The sequence below is a fragment of the Alexandromys fortis genome, unplaced genomic scaffold (assembly GCF_014885135.2).
Source record: "Alexandromys fortis isolate MF-2015 unplaced genomic scaffold, M_Fortis_MF-2015_v1.1 scaffold_235, whole genome shotgun sequence".
Classification (NCBI taxonomy): domain Eukaryota; kingdom Metazoa; phylum Chordata; class Mammalia; order Rodentia; family Cricetidae; genus Alexandromys; species Alexandromys fortis.
In genome coordinates this window covers 720065-736689 of record NW_026068114.1, presented here as the reverse complement: position 1 = coordinate 736689, position 16625 = coordinate 720065, and the positions used below count along the sequence as shown (strand labels likewise).

Below are 16625 nucleotides of genomic sequence, written 5' to 3'. Positions count from 1 at the left end.
ACCATGATGAGATATGAAATACAACCATACAGGCTGACACACGGAATAAAACTGGCTGTTACTTTCTTGGAGCCTCTGCATGTCACCTCCATGAGAGCTTCGCAGTCAGGATGCCAAGAGCTGGTGGCTCCAGGCGAAGGTGCCGGAGGGAAGGAACACAGACAGACACCTACTGCATGAAGAGGATAGTTAGCCCTGCGTTTTCAGGCAAGGATGAAGCTCTGAGATTCCTCCACGGACTTTCATGGAGAGCTGTTTTTCCTTCAGGGTAGTTTAAGAAGCCGTACCTGGGCTAACTCACCACAGCATTGGGCAAGTGACAAGATGCCATTCCAGTCTAACCCTGCATTTTTCGGTCAGTGTGACCCTCAGTGGCCTTCCCTTAGCCTTGAAATTCACCAGTTCTGCACAGTGAGAAGTGCACAGTAGACTAGGAAGGAATGAGCTCTAACAATAAGAACCTATGGGCATGCTGAGGGCCTTGACCATGGCAAGGGTTTACTGGGAACTCCTGTAGCCCTGACACCAGCTGGCCCAAGGGCTTAAGCTTTCTTCGTTTTAATCCATGACTCCTTAAGGTGTTCTCTCTTACAGTCAGTCATAAACACGTTGGGAATGAGCAGTTCCTAGAAGTTAGGACAGTGCTCTAGGGCCCTGGATTCAAATCCAAGTCCCTCACTGTGGGTGCAGTCTTGGCAAAGCATTCAATTTTCACATCAAAACTGTCAGCTACAGAGCCGGGCGATGGTGGCGCACGCCTTTAATCCCAGCACTCGGGAGGCAGAGGCAGGCAGATCTCTATGAGTTCGAGACCAGCCTGGTCTACAAAGCTAGTTCCAGGACAGGCTCCAAAGCCACAGAGAAACCCTGTCTCGAAAACAACAAACAAACAAAACAACAACAACAACAACAAAAAAACAACAAAACAAAACAAAAAAACTATCAGCTACAGAGACGGCTCAGTAGATGAGAGCACTGCCTTGCTCTCCCAGAGGGCCCAGGTTCAATTCCTAGCACTCACATGGTGGCTACACTGGTCTTCTATATCTCCAGTTCCAGGGAATCTGACAGACACCCTCTTCTGGTCTCTGTGGGTACTGCACTCATGTAATACACAGACATATATGCAGGTGAAACACCCACATTCATACAAAAATATTAAAACACCTGTCATTTGAGAAACAAGATGGATTCTCTCAATCATAGTATTTGGGCATGCTTATCGAGAACGGAGGAAACAAGAATACTTGTCCCTCCAACTTGAAAATTGGTGTCCATGGCTGAGCAATGATGGCACATGCCTTTAATTCCAGCACTTAGGAGGCAGAGGCAGGTGGATCTCTGAGTCTGAAGTCAGCCTGGTCTACAAAGTGAGTTCTAGGACAGCTTGAGCTATACAGAGAAACCCTGTCTCAAACAACAAGAACAACAAAAACAAAAGAAAAAGGAAGGAAGGAATGAGGGAAGAAAGAGAAAGGAAGGAAGGAAGAAAGGAAGGAAGGAAGGAAGGAAGGAAGGAAGGAAGGAAGGGAGGGAAGGAAGGAAGAGAGAGAGAGAAAATAGGTGTTCAGAAAGCCAGGAGACAAATTTATATAATACTGCAAATCTGTTGAAAAAATAGGAAGTCAGACTTGCATCGTCCCAGCTTGGAGGCTACTGCATGTTTACTGTCCTTATGAGAAGCAAGATTCAGTGAGAAAAGTCAAATCCAGGTTATGAAATGCCTTTATTATTATCAGTCTTACCATTTGGAGCAAGGAGGATTTCACAGAGTTTCTCGAGTAGCAGAAGCACCATAAGCCCTCTGTTTACAAGATATTTTAGAAGGATCTCTCCATTATCTCTTAGCCTTTATGCGTATCCAGTGTGTCAGGTCCTTTTACACCAAAAGCAAGTCTTTGTCCAGTGAGAGGAGACGTGTGCAGGTCGGAAAACTCAGAGAGAAAATGCTCTAGAGAACAAAACAAAACAAAAAAAAAAAAAACTATTGTGCAGAATAAATGGTATTTAAAACACATGTCTGTCCTGTGTGCAATATAGCTAAACTAACATGACTGCAAAGCTAACCTTCACACTTGCTGCTTTCTATCAGGCTTAAGGTCTTGATGCCATTGCCTGTACCCCAGTGTTGTGCGTGATCCTCATCTTCATTTTCCTTTCCATTCCGTAAATAATTTTGAACTTTAACACATGGCTGTGTGAAAGCTTACTGTGTAGCAAAAAGTAGTTAAGGCTCTTTTTCTTTTTTATAAGTACATTGTTGTCATTGTTTATTGTTTAGCTTGCTGACTAGTGGTGACCTGAATTGGAATACCCTAGTTATGTTGGCTAGTTTTAGGTCAGCCTGACACAAGCTAGAGTTATCTTAAAGGAGGAAAATCTGCAATTGAGAAAAATGCCTCCATAAGACCTGGATTAATGAGAGAGAGCTCAGTCCATTGTGGGTGGTGCCATTCCTGCCACTGGTGGTTCTGGGTTCTAGAAGAAAGCAGGTTGAGCAAGCCTCAAGTGTAATGGTCTGTCCTGTCCCTTTAAGAGATGAGCCCCACCCCTCCCTGTCCACTGAGGCAGACTAATCTTCTGCTTCCAGTCTGAGTCCTTTCCTTTTCCGTCTCTCTCCTAAAGAGGCAGTTTTGCCTCTCTCTCTTCTCCCTTCCTCTCTGTTTCTCTCTCTCCCCCCCTGCTCTTCTCCCTTCTTCTCTTCCCTTTCATAACCCACTAAATAAATAAATACCCACATTTCTCTGCATGGTGTGCCTACCTTGTCTCTGTCTCTCACCTGCCATGGCTGCAGCTCCTCATGGGACTGGCTGCACCCCCAGGTCTCTTAGCCACCATGTGGCTCCCTGCCTAGGACCCACTGGCCTACCTGGGACCTGCTGCCTTTGTGGCCCACTGTGGTCTCAGGACCCGCTGCCCACTGCCTGCCACCACTCAAGGACCTGCAGCATTTTATTTTTACCATTACATTTATTTTACCATAATGAAACCAAGTCACGGTACCAATGTTATGGTTTAAATAAGGGGTGCAGCAGCAGACGCTGCAGGTCCCCAAGTGGTGGCAGTGGGCAGCAGGCCATGAGACCATGCCACAGGTCCCTGGGCAGTGGCAGGCAGCAGGCATGAGACCATGTTGCAGGAGCCATGCAGCCAGTGAGAGACAGAGACATGGATAGTCACTCCATGCAAAGTGAGGTTGGGTATTTATTTAGTGTGTTACGGAAGGGAAGGGGAGGAGGAGGAAGAACAGAGAGAGATAAAGAGAGAAATGGGGGAGGGGAGAAGTGGGGGAAGGGAGAGAGGCAAAAGCTGCCTCTTTGGGGGAGAGATGGAAAAGGAAAGGGTTCAGACTGGGAAGATTAGCCTGCCTCAGTGGACATGGGAGGGAGTGGGCGGGGCTTGTCTCTTAAAGGGACAGGACACACTATTACAAAGAGGAACAAGCCAGTAAGCAGTACCCCTCCATGGCCTCTGCATCAGCTCTTGCCTTCAGGTTCCTGCCATGTTTGAGCTCCTGTCTTGACTTCCTTCAATGATGAACAGTGATGTGAAAGCATGAGCCAAATAAACCCTCTCCTATAGTGATATTTAATTTATGTTTTAATAAATAAAGCTTGTCTAAAGATCGAAGGGCAAAGCTAAGCCACTAGAGGTCAGGCAGTGGTAATACCACCTTTATCCCCAGGATTTGGGAGACAGAAGTGGATGGATCCCTGTGAAATCAAGGCTATCCTGGGCTACACAAGATCAATGCAGGAACAAATCCAAGTGGTAGTGCCTCACCTTAATCCCAGTACTAGGGAGTCACATCTTTAATCCCAGCCCTACAGGGAATATAAAATGGAAGGAGTGAGAGGGTTAGTCTGCTTAGTCTGTGGTTGCCCAGCCTTGGTAGAGGTAAGACTTCTCCAGTGGCTTGGCTGATTTGCTTTTCTGTTTTTCAGGTTGAACCCCAATACCTGTCTTTGGGTTTTTATTGTCTGTGCTACACTTTCCTCTCCACGTTGCTTTGGTCATGTGTTTCATTACAATAGTAATCCTAACTAGGAAAAAAGTATTTTGGCAGTGGTTTCCTTTTAGTGATACACTCTATATGATCTGAGACCCTTTTACTTACATTAGCAATCCTCTCTCTCTCTCTCTCTCTCTCTCTCTCTCTCTCTCTCTCTCTCTCTCTCTCGTTTTTCAAGACAGTGTTTCTCCTTGTAACAATTTTGGCTGTCCTGGAACTGCTTTGTAGACCTGGCTGGCCTCCGACTCACTGAGATTCGCCTGCCTCTGCCTCCCAAGTGCTGGAATTAAAGGTGTGCGCCACCACCGCCTGGCCTTGAATCTAATTTCTAAGGCCAAATAATTGACAACACCCCTAACCAATCCCCCAAAACAATTTTATTTGTCATTTAAACTCCTTTGTTTGCTCTCAGGTTTATATTATTTAGATCTACCCGACTCTTTAAAATGTATAAACTCAGTCTCAACAGAACACAAAGAGAAACTATCTTGCCACAGTTGTTCAGATTCTAAGCCAGGGAGAAATTATATGGAAACTCACTTGGCCAGTCGTGAGTTCTGAGTCGTTTGGAAAGCAGCGAACAAACTTTGTCTTTTAGGGTTCTCTTATACCATCCTTTACAACAGCACTATTCCTTAAAAGGGCACCGCAAGAAAGGTTCCCTACGTTATAAACAGGAAAACTGAGGCAGAAAAGGCTGTTGTGGGCAAGAGAAAACTAGATAGTATGTGGGTAGGTCTTTTGGCTGTGTTGCCTGCATCCACCTTCAGGGAGATTATGTACCCTCTCAGGTAGACTGAATTCATTCAACTGTGTTAGAAAAGCTTTGGACCAGTGCACAGAGTTGCAGAAACATCTTTAAGATTGACTTTGCAAAGTAGAGTTTTGTGGGGAAGGGCAGACAGTAACGACGGCTGCTCACGGTAGTAAAACCGGCCCCACAAAATAGGAATAACCGTAATCTGAGCTTTAAACCATGATGTGAAAAAAGTGCACTCTAAAGAGCAAACATCGCACTTCACTGGGAATAGTGCTGAACGAACCGGCTTCAATTCTCTACAACAACGCTCTTCCGAAACATTAAGGGTTGGGGGGAAGACCTGGGAGCCAGGGCAGAAGGTGCCCTCTGGGGACCCTAGGTAGTGATGGCCAGGCAGAACGGGGCGGGGCCCGAGGTGAAGGAGACCTTGCAGTCGCCACCGCGCCTGCAGGACCCCTGAGAGTCCGCTCTGGAAAAGCGGGAGGAGAGCGCCAGCCAAGTGGGCCTGCTCTCCAGAGGGAAGAAAGCCGGCCCTGGCAAAGGTAGAGCAGACACCAAGAGGCGGGTGGGAGGGCTGGCAGAGCCAGGGCGGAATCGCTGCGTAGAGGTGTGAGGAGGTGGCATGAAGATTGGGGACTAGGCCTGGACCCGAGCGGCGAGAGAGTGAGGGAAGACCGGTGCCTTCAGCAGCTCCCAATTAGTTTCTGTCAAAGATGGCCAAATTCCACTCTGCCCTTCCCCCTTCCGCGCCTTTTCTAGTCCCCGTCGGTGGCTCCCAGTACTGCCGGAGGCCGTGGGGAGTCCGGGTGAGTGAGCGTTGGGAGGAGGGCGAGGTAAGGAAGGGAACCTCCCCGCCGCGCCACCCGCCCCGCTGGTCCTGCGGGAGGATCTTTTAGTTGAGAAAGAGGGTTCTGCGGCTTTAAAGCGGGCAGTGGGCGTCACCGCGGGGGACCCGGTGACTAGCTGGGGCGGGGGCGGGAGGGCGGGGTCATGCAAAGCAGGAGGCGGTGCCTGCAGGGCGGGCCCTCGTGCAGCCCCGAGACGGGGGCGGGGCCTCTGGGTGGGCGGGATGAGGGCGGCTTCTCCCGGGCCAGGCGCGGGAGGGGCTGGAGGCCGCGGCGGGCTGGTACCATCGAGCGCGTTCGGGCAGGGGGACGGGTGGCATTCCCCCGGAGGGGGCGGGACCTGGCGGCGGCGGGGCCAGGGCCCCATTCCCCGCCGGGCGAGCCGGGGGAGGGGCGCGCCTCCGCTCGCGTCCGAGGCGGGGCCCGCGGTACCTTTCGTGGCGCGGTGCGGCTGGGGGAGGGCCGAGGGGAGGGGGAAGGGGCGGGTCCGGGAGGGGGAGCCGGAAAGGGGGAGGCGCCGGCGGACAATGGAGCCTATGTGTGCCTGCGGGAGTGGGACGGCGCCGCCGCCGCTGCTGCCGCCGCCTGGGGGAGACGCTGCGCCGCCGCTGCCGCTGGCCCCGGCCCCGGCCCCCCGGGGCTGAGAGCAGCCCGGGACCGCAGCCCCCGCCCGCGCCCGCCCCTCCCCGGCTCCGGCCCGGGGTAAGTGGCCCCGGGGAGGGGGAGGGGCGGGCCGGCGCGGCGGGGGCCGGGTCCGCGTGCGCGTGTGGCCGGGGGGCCTCCGGGGGTCGGGGCGCTGGCTTGGCGACTTGAGTCTGGAGGAACCTGTTGGGGGCGGCAGGAAAGCCTCGGGAGCTGTGGGAGAGACCGGGGCATCTCTCGGGGGTTTTAGAGATTGTGTCCCAAAGCTGTGCTTGGAGAGCTTACCTGAGGGGAGAGGACCGTCTCGGGGTCCTGGGATGGAGGGGCGATAGAGAGGAGAAGGACCGCGAAATTAGGGGTTTTCTGGTTGAGTTTGGTGAGGTCTGTAAGACCCCGGAGATGCATCGGGGGAAAGGGGACTCCGCAGGCCAGTGACTTGTTGAGGGGATGGGGGAGGTGAAAGCCTAGAGGAATGTCTGAGTTGTAAAGGGTTCCAGCAGGTGAGTTGGCGACGTCTAGGTCACTGAGTCATTGTGGGGGTCGTAGAACACACCAGTGATTTTCAAAGTGGAGCCCTAGACGCTGGCTGGCCTTTGAAAGTTGCAAAGACTATTAAGATGTCACTGGTAAGTGTTGGGTGAGCTTGGTGAAATGGAGATATCCGAGGAGTTGGTTGTTACTTCAGAGGGAAGGACTAGGCCTGTAATAGACCTGCTGGGGACCTTATGTTAAGGTTGCCGAGGTTGAGAAAGAAGTCTTGAAATCTGTCCTCCAAGCCTTGGTCTGTGGGAGGTAAGGAAGAGCATTTTTTTTTTTTTAAGTGCTAAGAGTGATTCTGAGGCTAAGATTGGAGTCTGGTGGGTTCTTAATAAAGTCATTAGACAGGGTAGAGAAATGAACGAAAATATTTGTATGTGGAGACGGTCTCCAAAGCAGGATGCAATTGATACAAAGTTAGACTCTAGTTAAGGCAAACACAAGTCAACCTCTGGCATTGACTTCAGTGGGAAAATGACCTAGCGCCATGTAAAAAGGCAGTTTGATTGAGTATTTGTTAGCATTTGATAGATTATGGAATTAAATGCTCGTTTGGGCTAGAGAGATTTGGACTCTTGTGTAGGGAACACAGAGTGATGAAGTAGTTATAGCTGGTAACAAGAGTAAGTAAAATAGTTGAGAAGTGGGTGTAGAGGGTGCCGGAGGGCAAGGCAGTGTTTAGACAGTAGTCAGTGTGGTTGTCTTGTTGGTTTGGAAGTTTTTGAATGGACACAAGTCATCAGGAAGTTTAGCACTGAAGAAATGTTTGTGCGCAAATCTGATAGTCCTGGGGACCTGTAACAAAGTCCTCTGTCTTCCGTTGATAGAGATACAGTAAGAAGAGGGTCTGTTGGGGGTTACATGTTTTGAGGATGAGGGCTCCACCAACTGTTGTTTTGGAGAAGCCGAAGAAATGTGGAGGTGTGTGTATGGCTTTTGACAGTTTTGTGCCCTAGGAGTTTGATATCGAGCCATGGAAGTCTTTGTGATCAATGTGCTGAGTATAATAGTTATAATATGATATTATAGAATATGGTAGATGGATAGGAAAGTCATTGACCTAAACATGAAAGCCCAAAGTCTTTATAGTTTTCTATTTATGGGGCAGGTACCATAGAAATGGTTCTTGAGCAAAAGGAATGTTTCATAATGGATTCTACTTAACCAACAGAAGCAAAAAAAAAAAATAGTGCTTATATGCATTGGAATTTCTTCTATGGGTATTTCTCCCTTGACCTTCAGAAATGTCTGTTGCTGTAAACCAAAGGAAAATGCTCTACAGTTTGTAGGGGGAAAGACCCAGAGCTTTGACCAGCTTTGTAACCAGCGGATATTAGATCATGGTGATCTGGTACAGTGGTAAAAACCCTTGAACTTGGAATCAAGATGTTCACGCTCTGGCTGACTTGCTTTAGACTGGGAACAAATCTCCGGCTCTCTGGTTCTGCCTATAAAGTGGTGATGCTGCCTGCTCTAACCATTCGTGGCTGCCGTTCAGCCTAGCAAGTTAATGCCTGTCCAAAAAGTCTTTGAACACCTCTGAGGATGAGAGATTATGGAGCACAATTTTTTTTTTAAATTTGATTTTGACTGTCTCACTAACAGACCAAATTCAGCTTTTGTATAATTATAGTAATATGTTTAATCAAAGAACAAAGGGGGTTGTTTTGTATACATGTTTTGGTCTGCTGTCTGAATTTATAGAGTTTTCTATTAATTTTGAAAGGTAATACCTTCTTTCAGTGTTCATTGGCAAGGCAGTACTTTTGATGGTAATTGTGAATTTGTGAGCAAAAGTCAGCATGGCGAGGCAAGTGAGAGGGTAGGTGCTGTGATGTCGCCTATCTAGGCTGCAGGAGACTTGCATTGTGGCCTAAGGCCTGTTTCTTGGCTTGTCCTCTTCAGCCATGAGACGATGTGGGCCAAATGACATCCCTCTCTGCTTCGTGAGCGTGATGGGAGGGAGAGTCTGTGGAAGCTTTTCTCGCTCTAACTCTAGGGTTCTTAGTGTTTCTGTGTCCCTGTACTCTCTGGCAAGCACGTGGCGTAGAGTCCCACCTGAGAATGCTTCTTAAGTGCACGAAATAAAATACAGAGAAGTACAGATGGGTTGTCAAAATGTTCGTGGTGATAGGGTAATGTGTCTGCTGCCTTGTAACGCGCTGAATAATGTCTAATGAGACTGTGATTTCCAAGTAGCGAGGAGGGAAAGGTATGTGTCATTATGTCAGTGGATCTTCAACAACTAATGTGTCGTGAAAATGTGTGGTGGGACTGTTGGTGGCACAGTCACAGGATTGCTAATACCACACCCACTGTTGAAGGCTCTGCTAACTTCATTATCAGAGATTAGTCAAAATGACAATCTGCGTTATCTGTCCCCCGAAGGCACCAAGCCACCCTCCTCTCCTAGGTCTGCCTACAGACTCCAGGGGAGCCATGAATCACCGGAGTTAAGAACTACCCTAGACCAACTGAGTCTGATTTTTTTTTTTTAGACTGATTTTTGAAAGTCAGCTTATGGCTGCGTACATTTCTGGCTTTGTGATTTTTTTTTTTTTTTTTAGTATCTCCGTCATTCTAAGATCAGGGGCATAGAGACAATATGAACCTGTGATGGGCATTCTTGGTTGTAGCAAGGGTTAGAAACAAGAACACTTTGCTGAGAGAGCACTTCCATGCCTGGTAGATTTTCCTTTCCCCGGCACCCTAGTCACCACTTGTGTATGTAGTTCCCGGCAGGGTCGATTTCCAGTTCTTTTCTCTGACTTGTGTTTAAAGTTTGCTTGGTTTGCTTTCTCTCCCTAATTTTGATTGACTGCTTTCTTACTGCCTCTCCTGCCGGACGTGCCTTGGCCACAGCGCACTGGAGAATGGGTAGTTTCCCTTGGAGTCAGTGTGAATTTGAGGATGAACTTTTCCTTTCTTCTTGTCGTCATAGGACTGAATGTGGGACTAGCTGGTGTCACTTCGTGCTGGCCTAAAAACTCCTGTGTGGTGGGGTGACTGCTCTCCTCCTCTGTAAGGTCACCCTGCCCCAATGTAGAAGACAAAGCCAAGTGAACAGCTTGAAAGGTAAAAACCTCACTGTACGCCGTAACTTGTGTGAATGTGTTAGGGTTTTGTCTCTCTGAGGTTTCTTATTATTGTAAAACTGGACTGCTCTCCTTAAGTTTCCCAAAGTGAAAGTCATCAAAGCAGATGCAGGTCAAAACTACAGAGGCCACACTACCCTGTGTCTTGTGTGCTGCGGGGCCTGGTGTTTGATTCGCCTCAAAAAGCTGAGGAGAAAGGCAAGCAGTGAGAAGTGGAACTAGTATCCATGTCCCCTTGGGTTTGCGGGAATGTGGGCGGAGAGTAGCAAGCTCACTGGTTACGTCCACCAACCATCAGTTGTTGCGTTTTTGCTGGGTACCAGGAGCTGAGGTGATGATTGACACTGTCCTCAGGGAGTTCCCTGTCTGCTGACTGTAACAGTGATGCTGTTTTCGAGTGTTAAATGGTGTGCGCATAGTACTGGTGGGCCCTGGATGACGTACGCAGCTGACAGTCTTAAGAAAATGTCACAGAAAAGGATATAGGTTGCCATTATTCTTAAGGACGGGTAGTTAGAATTTACTTTGAACACTTGAATTTTATCAGTGTTTAGCTTGCTATGAATTTCGATTTGTTTCCTTAATGTTTAGTAGCCATTGAAAGGCAATCGATGCATTTTGCCCCATGAACACTAAACCACATAGCAATATTTCGTGTGAGCTGAAGTTTTCTGCATGTGCCCACTGAACCGTTTGTTTTTCTCTACATTCTGGAGAGAGATTGGCTCTTCCTTTTGTGTGCTTGAAGAAGCCATTTCGTTGTTGGCGAGTCAGAAGTTAAGAATGAGACAAGGAATGGAATCTTAAGGCCTTTTAGTTCCACATTCTAAGTATGACACTATGCCTTTTATGGAGGAGCGGTCATAGCACAGAAATGAAATTTGTTAAACATGACATACTTCTAATAAACTTGACTTTGTAGAGCAGGGAACTGAGAAAGCGGCATTGGAAGAATTGAAGTTGGAATTTTGTTCCTGAGCTCGGTCAAATTAATTTGTGAATTTACTTAAAACTTTGCTAATCTTATAAGAGTGCACTTTTAAAGATCCCCAAATAATTTGGCTCTAAAACCTTCTAGAACTGCGTTCCCTTGGCAGTCACAGCCTCTGCAGTGAGATGGTTCAGCCAGTAGAGGCACCGACAATTTGAGTTGAGCCTTCAAGACCAGACCCATGTGGTGGGAGGAGAGAACCGACTCCTACAAATTTTCCCTGGACCTCCACACACGCACCATAGCACACATGTGCGTGCATGCACACGCATACTTAATACACAAATAAGTGAAAACTGTAGATCTTTAGCAAAGTGTTATCCTGCTAGTCTGCAGAGACTGATGTTGGAAGTCATTCCGGTTCCAGCTTGCCTTAGTTCAGCACATCACTTTGCACACAGTAGGCGAGTTTGTTCACTCCTGAGCTCCTCCTGAAGTGTGGAAATACATTTTCTTGGCAGCTGTTGCCACATAGAGTTGCGGTTGTGCAGAGGGAGTAGCTGTGAGTGGCCTTCAGGTTGTAAACTCAGAAGTGTCCTTGGCGTTTGTCTCTTTGCACCTTCACAGTTAACCTTCAGTCTCTAGACCAGTTAGAAGTGGTAGAAGCCAAAATTGTGAGCTTTCTTTTTTTTTCATAAGTGCCTAGAAATTTCAAAGAAGTCAAAGTTTATTTTTATCTGTACTCAGGATCTCCTTAGCCTCTGGAAACAAAATGTGTAGTTGGGAAGAAAAGAAAACCCCAAGGGCCTTGAAATATCTGCAAGTTTTATATACATCCTGACCAGTTGGAAATTGATTCTGGTGCCCTCCTCTTTAAAATCCCAGAGTAAATAGAAAGCCTGTTTTTCTCCTGTTACTCCACGATTGTCACATCGATATTGCTGACGTTCACAGATGTTTTTAGGAACTCTCACCCACTTTATTCTCTTCTAGGTGAGGGTCTCCTTTGAGGAAGGGGCTCCCGACTCCCCACCCCATGATGAACTCTGCAGTGTCGTGACCCTTGGGGTTCTGGTGAGTACACTTGGCTGGTCGCACGAAAACCTGTTCCTGGCTTAGGAACATGATCTTTGCAGATACCTTTAACTTTCTTTCATGATTGATCTTTTTTCTTCTGTCTGTCAGCTCTGTCTCCCTACTCTTCACCTCTGGCAACTGCCATTCTCTGAGTTCCTCTCGTTAGATATGTGTGAAGTTATATGGTACTTGCCTTTCTGTGCCTGGCTTATTTTACTTAATGTCCCCTAAATTCAACTATGTTATAAATGACAGGATTACCATGTTTTTTAAGGGCAAATAGCCCCCCCCGGGGGGGGGGGAAGAATTTGTAGTTTTTAAATCTATTCAGCCATTGATAGATATACTTAGATAGGTTCTGTATCTTAGCTATTATTAAGAATTATGCAGTGAAGACCAGTTGCAGTGGCTCACACATTAAATAAACCCAGCACTGGGGAGGCAGAGGCAGGTGGATCTCTCTGAGTTCAGACTGGAACTCAGTACCCGTTTTAGAAATCCAAAAACAAAAAATATCCTGCTATGAAGATACCTCCTGGACATACTCATTTCGCTTTCTTGAATAGTTTTTGAACAAATACCTAATACTCTGGGCTCCGTAGAAGCTAGGAGTGGAAGAACGGGTAATGTTAGCCTTGTTGCCTACCTTCATGGAGTGTATGGAGTCCAGTGGGAGAGACTAGTGTTTCCCAGGTGATAGGAAGTATGGAGAGGATTCTGGGGGACCCAAACTGCCTTGAAACTGTGATGGAAGATTTCATGTAGGTGGCTGGTTTAAGATGAGGAAAACCGGAAGGGAAGTAGTTTTAGGAGGAAGACCAAACTAAGGCAAATCTTCATGTTCAGTCCTGTTGGTTTTGACCATCTAGGGAGGTGTCAGGTAGCAGCTGTGCTTACAGGCTTGCAGAGTACATACAAGTCAGATCCGTGGAGCTGTTGGCATAGCAGGAGCTCACTGAAGGAGAAGAGAGTAACTTCTCTTTTTCCCCTCTCATTGGCACTTACTTTGGTGCCAGAAGGATATGCTACAATGGGCCTGAGTGCTAACTGGCAAGACGTGTCGGACATGGGAAGTGGACGGTATGGCCAGAGAACAGAGTATGAACCCTCAGCAGGCAGAGTGACCCTAGGCATGAGCCAGACCCCTGTTGGTGGACTGAGCTTTGCCGAAAAATGACTGGGTTTTGTTGTTTGTTTTGATTATAATGAAGCAAAAAAGAGATGGGTAGTGTGGGAAGGAGTCTTGCAGGTTTAGTGTGAGGATATCCCACTTGGTAAGATGTCTTCTTCCCATTAAGTATTAGCCAAGCCCACAGACAGGACTCACAGCAGTCAGGCCGTGGGGGCAGGAGCCACAGACAGGACTCACAGCACTCAGGCCGTGGGGTGTGCAGAGTGACAGAGTATGACACTGTCTTAAGGCAAAACAAGACAACAACAAAAACCCAGTAACCCACAAATTAAGGTTAGAGAGGAAGGAAGGAAAATGGTGGGTAGGTAGAGCATATGGAGAAAATATGAAGTGGTTACCTGGCAGAAGGAGCTGACTGTCGAGTGGCTCCCCTTGCCCATACACTGCACTGCACTGTGAAGAATGCCCACCTGGGGCCCAAGGGTCTGGGCCAGACACAGCTCTACCACTAACAGAGTGAACAGCAGTTTTTCATTATTAAGACAGGGAAGTAATAGTTGTCTTGTGAGGTTGCTGTGAATGAGCTGATCCATGTATGAAGTGCTTAGAATGACGCCTAGGGCCTAGTGAAAACTTTCAGATTTCTGAAGAGAAGGGAGAAGCATGGGAGTATACCTGAGGAGTGAGGCGTCTTCCCTCAGAAGGAAGTCCTCTGAGGGGGTTCTTTGCACGGTGTTTTCCAGACCTTCACTGTTGGAGAGTTGTATTCTTCATGGCTGTTGTGAGACATCTGTAGGCTTTGCTCAGTTGTTCTTACTCTCAGAGGCAGGCTAGAGCTAGGCCTGATGTCACCTTTGAGCACCTCTTTCAGGATAGGAATTAGACGCCTGGACTTTATTCTCAGCTCTTGTTCTTTCATATTCCTTTTAACCTCTGTTCTGTCTGTCCATCCACAAACGAAGGTTGAGGAAACTGGGTTAGAAAGAGAGCCAGGGTCTGAGAGCGCTGATTGGCTAGAAAAGCCATTCCTGCCTGTGCACTCTGCTTCATTCAGGTGGCAAATACCTGCCGATCAAGGTCAGGGAAATTGTGAGAATAAGAAATTGTATGTGAAAGTACTTGAAAATAAGAATATTTTATGTTCATGGCGTCATTATTAGAAACAATCTATGCTTCCAGCTTGTCATAAATGCCTGGCAGACAAATGAGCCAGTTTGATATTTGTGATGTATTTTGCATTTCTTGGGAAGAAGAGCGCAGCACAAACGCCGGGTGTTTTTGTTTTCTGAGAAGCTGATAAGTCATGGAGGACCCAGCTGTACCCTTAGTACATCATGCTGAGTAGTCTAGAGAGGCCAGAGAACATACAATCAGGTTCTTGTCTTCAAAGAGCACAGTCTTCGCAGGGAGGAAATGACACAAAGGATTGCTCGGTGCCAGTGACCGAGCACTAGACTGTGGTGCCGATGGAAAGTGCCGGAAGTTACACGCAGATTATACAGCTGATAACGGCTTTCCTTGGCAGAGGTAACACTCTGGCCTTGTCCGCCCGGGATTCATTTGCTGTGTCTGCTTTACTGATGATTACCGGTTTTGAAAAAGAATGTAAAAAGTGGTTTCTGATCTTGTCACATTTGACAACCAAACCCATCCTATAGTTTAAACTGTAAAAGGAAACAGACCGAAGGTATTAGGGGATAGAAATGAGACCTTAAATGTAATCACGCTCAGTGTGTTCTATAGAGTTCTGCTTCTGGAGCCAACGTAGATCTCTCCAGAATATCTTTTTCTAGTTCTCCTTCCTGCCTCCTTTACTAAAACAGGAAAAGATGTCGTTCTGTGTACTCAAAACTTCCCTAATCCCCTTCCTGGCCCAGGTGAAACAGGGACTAGTGAAAATGCCTACTTGAAGGAATTTTGCGCTGACAGTTACCGTACCACCACGATTTAACCATAACTAAGGAGCCTCCTGGTTTTAGTCAAGACTTTGAGACTCTCCAAATACGTGTGAGCTTTAACACACGAGCTGTTTCTATCTCCTTTTCATTTTGTAGCCACTGATCCTTCACCAGACATTCCCTTCCTTCAACCCCATACGTGGTCAGCCAGAGAGCAGCAGGTGGAGGAGAGGGACGAGCAGGTGGTGGTGGTTCCAGGAAGATGCTCGTGGAACCTCCTGGGAGGGACCCGTGATGGAGAGTATATACCATGGTTCCCTAGCCCGCTGTCTGGGCTTCCCTAAATAAAGAACTTTTTCGTTTGTTCCATAGCTAGGTTTGGGAATATTTATTGACCTTTATGCTTCAAATTAGCCTTGCAAATTGGCTCAAAAAATAGCCTTCAAAGATACTCTTTTACCTTCAAAACTGTGGCTCATTGCCATGCTCCCCATGTCCCTGTCATTAAGGTGAGAACACAGGCACAAAATCTGCATAATTTAATAGAAGAACCATGGAAATCGGGGACTGAACTGATTGAATTGGTATTAGCTTAATGTTTGTTTTCAGAAGTGTCTCCTTCGGTGCCCCATCACCCTCAAGCCCACAGAGTAAACGCATCGATAATTTGCTGCATGGTTTGAAGTTGGGGTGGGCTTGTTATATGTCTCTGCGATTGTTTGCCACCACAGCCCAAACACCAGAGATCAGTACCCTCTGGTATGAAGGCATTATTTCAAAGCATACTTTGGAGGGAGACAACCCAAACCCATTGAGACTTTTGTATTCAGAAATAAACACAAGGCAGAAGAAATGGCTAAAAATGAAATGCTTTTCTCTCCTTCACAGAGACTGCTTGAATGGAGGCCTGTGTGCTCATCAGAAATCCTTAGTTTTCTTCAGTTGCTCAATTGCCAGAGCCAGTGGCTATGACATGGCTCTCACCCTTCCCCTTTATCCCGTGGGAGCTGAAGCATGGCCTAGATGTCTCTTGTTGTGCTGATCCTGTTGGAAAGTGTTTTCTATCTTTGTTTTCATTCTTACCTTCTTCTTTATATCCTTTTCCTGTAGTGGGCCCTGGAGATGCGAGATTTTCCTTCGGCAGCAGGAGGCACACGCTCAGAGAATGCTGGAACTTCAAGGGGGAAGGACCCACTTCCACAGCAGAGAAAAACGAAGAGGAAAAAGGCGAGCTGGCAGCCAGCACTAAGGGACGTACCAAACAAGCAGTGGGCAACTGCCTCTGCCCCCAGCAGCTACTTCCGCTGCAGCCCGAGAGGAACTCGGTGAGCCCATCCCAGTTAGTGACTGAAAGCTCAGGATTTCAATCAATGCATTCCAGTAACCCTAAAGTGAGGAGCTCTCCGTCAGGAAACACACAGAGGTAAGGGCCTGGGCCTCACTGCCACCCCTCAGGGACGGCACGTGTATACCACACACACTGGTGGATCAATGTGTAGAGTTAGACTCAGAATAGTCCCAAGTGGGAAAGAAGGAGGAAACAATGGAATAGTAACAGCTTGTAGCCAAACCAGATGCTACAATTTTTCTGGGTTATTCTCTCAGCCACCATTCCCATGCCTCCCACCTTTCCTCTTTCCCCACCCCTTGCAAAGCACAAACAGAAGGACCTTAAAGACCAACCAGTACTGTCTGC

The 16625-nt window shown here is 47.5% G+C and overlaps 1 protein-coding gene across 5 annotated transcripts in view; it reads left to right on the top strand.

The window, feature by feature from the left end:
* The window catches only part of Bcl9 (BCL9 transcription coactivator), an 86912-nt gene that overhangs the window by 57236 nt on the left and 13051 nt on the right, over nucleotides 1-16625 (top strand). For 3 of the 5 annotated variants that reach the window (XM_050124795.1, XM_050124794.1, XM_050124791.1), the window contains exons 1-4: nucleotides 6142-6319; nucleotides 9738-9871; nucleotides 11816-11896; nucleotides 16040-16352. In XM_050124795.1, the coding sequence (XP_049980752.1) occupies nucleotides 16300-16352 (53 nt within the window). In that variant the 5' untranslated portion in view covers nucleotides 6142-6319; nucleotides 9738-9871; nucleotides 11816-11896; nucleotides 16040-16299. Of the gene's footprint in view, nucleotides 1-6141; nucleotides 6320-9737; nucleotides 9872-11815; nucleotides 11897-16039; nucleotides 16353-16625 lie in introns of those variants that run through there. The other 2 variants (XM_050124792.1, XM_050124793.1) reach the window with 2 other exon arrangements.